At 32.9% G+C, this 5,006-nt stretch overlaps 1 protein-coding gene across 1 annotated transcript; it reads right to left on the bottom strand.

Moving 5' to 3' along the window:
- Nucleotides 1–1,783: 1,783 nt before the first annotated feature.
- LOC136850920 (piggyBac transposable element-derived protein 4-like) lies at nt 1,784–2,932 on the bottom strand. Its single transcript, XM_067124922.1, has one exon. The coding sequence runs from the start codon at nt 2,930–2,932 to the stop codon at nt 1,784–1,786; it is 1,149 nt and encodes a 382-aa protein (XP_066981023.1).
- Between the last annotated feature and the right edge of the window lie 2,074 nt (nt 2,933–5,006).

The following is a 5,006-nucleotide window of genomic DNA, read 5'->3' as shown; positions in this document are numbered from 1 at the left end:
TAGACTTGCAAATTATTTTCGGTTGTAACAACTATTTTGATATTTTCTTGGTACCGTCTCTTTCACGTTTACCTGCTTATTCTGTTTTGTTTTTTGTGAATTTTCATTTACCTGACAGTATCATACATATATCATCACATTTGACTGTATCATCATATATATAATAATTAATAAGTGTTGTTGTTTGGAATATATATATATATATATATATATATATATATATATATATATATATATATATATATATATATATATATATATAGTCACGAAGTGTACCAAGTACCTGGTTATCACACAACTAATCACAACATCCAAAAATTTACCTCACTTCAGCCAGATACCTGAACCCTCATAACAATAAAATTATGACTGAACACCCTAAAGGTAACAGTGATCCCTTTAAAACTTACTTATCACTTGAAAAACCAAACTAGTTTTATCAAGTTATGTGTGAGGTATTAAAATATACTAGATAACAAGGGTATCACTCCATCAAACAACTATAATTGTTTCCCTGGTCTTAATTCACTTCAGAAAAACTAAAGGAGAACAAAACATGTTTATCACTTTTCCATATGCACACACAAATAACCCTATTCACTGGTGATCAACAAATGAAACACTGTATTTAAAAACTTTAAATACAAAAGTTTTATTTTCAACTTTGAAGTTTATATTTAGAATTCACAGTGTGAAAAATTTACTATTACTTGAAAACAACACAAGACTTAATTCTTAAGCAAGATTCATTCACAAAGCTTTAATTTATCAAGAAATTATGTTAACACGTTAACCGCCATGTGAACCACCGGTGGTACATTGTGAATAAGACATAAACGCCACATGTACCACCAGTGGTTCAATTTTGATTTTTTTACTTTTTTCATTTTTATTTAGATAAATTAGTAAAAAGGGTTATAAATACCATAGTCTGCATGCAAATCAAAGTTTATTAATTGAATTTTATAAAAGTGAAAAAAATAAAAGCAATTCTTTTAATTATAATGGAAAAAATAATGGGCATTTTTCATGATAGCACATTCACATAAAAAAATTATGCAAAAGCTCCATATCTGAAACTTTTCAGTATATAGATATATATAGCATTTCATATGCACCAAAGAAACATTAGTACTCCTTTGAATGAAGTCTTTCAAAGCATGATGGGCATAAATGAGGCTTGCCTTCACATTGACCACACACTGTCTTTACTCTTCTTGCTTTGCGTGCTGCGATTTGGCTTCCTTCATTCTTACTAAGTAACTCATAGCAACCTCTGCATCTTTTTCTCACATCTCTACATTTTCCATCTAACTCAACTAAAACATGAAGTGACCTTTTCCCCCCAATGGGTGAAAAATCCTTTCCAATCTTTATGTCTTCAGTTGGTTTACCTGTCAAAAGTGACAGTACTACAGATTCTCTAAATTTCTTTATTGAAATTGGTTTGTTTGTGTGAAACTTGTTAAAGAGAATATATGAATTTACTATAGCTGTCCCAAGAAGAAGCTCAAAAGCTGCTTTCTTGTACCACTTCTTAACTTTTCTGAGGGGTGAGTAATATGAGGCCATCTGGTCAGAGTAGTCCACTCCTTTTTTGGCTGCATTATAATCCAAGATACATTGCGGCTTTTCTCTCTCTATACCACGTTTTATTTTACCAGTTTTGACTAATTCTTTGGTATATTCAGGGACAGTTGTTAGCATAAGAACATCACGTTGATCCTTCCACTTTATAACTTTTATGCCTTCAGAATTCTGCTGTGCTGCTACTTCACCTTTTTCAGTTTTTGCGTGTCACAGATTTTGGAACATACTTTCTGTTCACTCTCAGTGTTCCACAGACATAAGTTGATTTTCCTAAAAGGTACCTAGACAATGGCACTGAAGAATAGAAATTGTCTATATAAAGTGTTCTACCTTCACTAAGAAGTCCATCCATTAGTGCCCGAGTTATATACTCTGCATGTTCTATTCCTGGAGCATTATCACCTTTCCCTTTGTAAATCATGAATTCCCAAGTATATCCATCCACTGAGCACAATTTATAGACTTTCAATCCATATTTGTGACTTTTACTTGGATTATATTGCCGTAATATTGTTCGACCTCTAAATAAAACCATACTTTCATCTATTACAACCTTCTCACCAGGTGTGAATTTTTTAAAGTTTCTTGACAAAAGCTGAATCAGTGGCCGCAGTTTGAAAAGTCTATCACTTCCATCTGAGCGACTATTATCTGCAAAGTGTATAAATCGTAGGATCAGCTCAAATTTATTCCTAGCCATGGTTGTCTTTATAAGATCAACTCCATACATTTTGCTCCTACTCCAGTAGCTCTCAAAAGTTGGCTGCTTATTCAGACCCATGAGAATAAAGATACCAAAGAACTTTTCAATGTCTTGTTTGGTTACTGGTTTCCAAGCTTTCATCTTAGAGTGCCTAGTAATAGGCTTCATTGCTGCAGTAGTATCATAAAATCTATTAGTTTCAATTACTATCAAATCAAAGATCTCATCAGTAACAAATAATTTATACACATCAAGTGGAAGAACTTCTCCGTCTGAAGTAGATGGCAAAGTGTAATGTTTCTCTTCTCTAGCTGTACATAGGAAGTTTCTAGGGAGAGCAACGGTATCCTGCCAGTCAGAGTTTCCATTTGCTTGAGATAATTGTTGTTGAATATCTGTCACATTAGATGTTGAAGGCAATATATTTTCATCCTCTGTACCATCATCATCCGTTGCTGGCAAAATGCTGTCATCTCCTGTACCATCATCTTCTGATTCGCTGTAGCTGCTACTTTCTTCATCATCGAAATTTGGATCAGAGTCACTTAGGGAGGAATTTGAAATTTCATCATTGCTGTAATCATCATCATCATCATCTGACGGTGGTTCTGCATACCCATAAAAGCTACTAGCATCCATTGCGTTCCTAAAGAAGAAATATATATATATATATATATATATATATATATATATATATATATATATATATATATATATATATATATATATATATATATATATATATATATATATATATATACACAGTATATTACAACGCAAAGACAAATGACATTTTGTTTTATAAGAAACAGTGTCTGTATACTTTAGTGAATAATCATTGCAAAGAAAAGAATAGTAAATAAATAAAGATAAAAAATAAAATAAATCAAAGAATAATATACGTATTTAGGTTTCTATAGATCATGATCTCATGTGAATGTAAATCACTTGTAGGCCTAAATGAGAGAAGTAATCCAAATATCACAGAGAGAGAGAGAGAGATACAAATCACATTATATATATAGCGTGAACCATCGGTGTACAATGAGACTGAGGAATGAACGGCATTTGACAAGCATCGCCAATTGAACCATCGGTGACCAATTTATCTATGATCCACCGATGGCGCATTTGGCGTCGGAGAAAGAAAAATGTATACATGTTGCCTTATGAACCACATGTGTCTCAAGGTTTTTACACTCTCTTACCCTTCTCCACTATCTTGCAGATAAACAACGTGTTCCCCTGTTCGCTGTGACAAACGTACTGAGAAGGATAGGACATTGTAGTTATGGCGGCAGGGAGAAATTGACGAATTGCCTTATGGCGGTTAACGTGTCTAAGCAAAATTCAAACTATTATGATTTACTCCAAGATTTGAAAAAGAAATCTTTACAAATGAAAATCAAATAACGTATGCAATGTTAAAGTATAAAAAATGTGTAAACTGTTAAGAACACAGAAGAAAATACACAAAACAAGAACACAAAAAAATCCAAAGGCAAGAACACACAAAAAATACACAAAAGATTTATCAACAATAATTTCACTTAGGCAAAAATCTCTCCACTGTTTCTTATTTTACCATGGTAAAAATAAGTAAAACAACACTTTACCATATACAAGCTTGTATCACTTTTGTAAAATCCCTTGCTGCAGCACAAAAACACTCTTTTATATGGCGCCTACAAGACTAACATTTTCACCAAAACCCAGACCTTAAAAATTATATATTAATAGTGTGACCAGAAAAATCGGTTATAAATTTTACTCTCTTCTAAGAGAGAGAGAGAGAGAGAGAGAGAGAGAGAGAGAGAGAGAGAGAGAGAGAGAGAAACCCAACAACTAACTCCTACAAGGTCTCTTACAACCTTGAAAGCCTCCCAGATTCTACTATGAGAAGAAACCTATGTTGCCAGTAAGGCATTTTTGGGGGAAAACCCCAGGGATCTTCCCTGAAGGAGAAAAATTAACAAGGGAATCTTCCCCGAAGGAGGGTTTTTCCTCTTGGGTCAGATAGGCCTCTTTAGCCTGTCATCTCATAGTGGACAGGGGATTTCCTGTCTTAACACTTGTTCAAACAGTAAGCTTTTGGACCAACCATTGTTATCTAAACCTGTCATCCCATATCTCTTTTTAATGACAGTTTAAGTAGATAAGGAAACAAACCTCCGATTACCCTCACCCCGGTCAACAAATATCATCTAGACCTGTCATTTCATCTCTCTTTTTAATGACAGCTTAAGTGGTTAAGGAGACTACTCTCGCAATAAGGAAAATACCCTGGTTAAACACCCGGCACCTGAGTAAACATTCATCTGTGCAAACACAAGAGCCTACCAGCTGGGTAAACATGAACCTCACAGAGAAATGTATCTTATCACACAGTCAACTAAGCCTTTTAAGATCTGAGATTTGATATTTCAACACACAACACATGACAAATATAAGAGTGAATATATATAAAAATTACAGCAACACACATATTAAATTTGCAAAAATACACATATCATAAGGCATATCATTATATATATATATATATATATATATATATATATATATATATATATATATATATATATATATATATATATATATATATAAAACATGTGTATTACTCCCTAACCTATTTCGTTAAAATGCAAACTACTATAATGCATTATTGATATGTTAAACTAGTATTACTGACCAAATGCCTATCATTTAGTTTATG

The sequence above is a fragment of the Macrobrachium rosenbergii genome, chromosome 3, assembly GCF_040412425.1.
Source record: "Macrobrachium rosenbergii isolate ZJJX-2024 chromosome 3, ASM4041242v1, whole genome shotgun sequence".
NCBI classification, from domain to species: Eukaryota; Metazoa; Arthropoda; class Malacostraca; order Decapoda; family Palaemonidae; genus Macrobrachium; species Macrobrachium rosenbergii.
The sequence above is the reverse complement of the archived record's forward strand: the minus strand, read 5'-3'. Positions and strand labels throughout refer to the sequence as shown.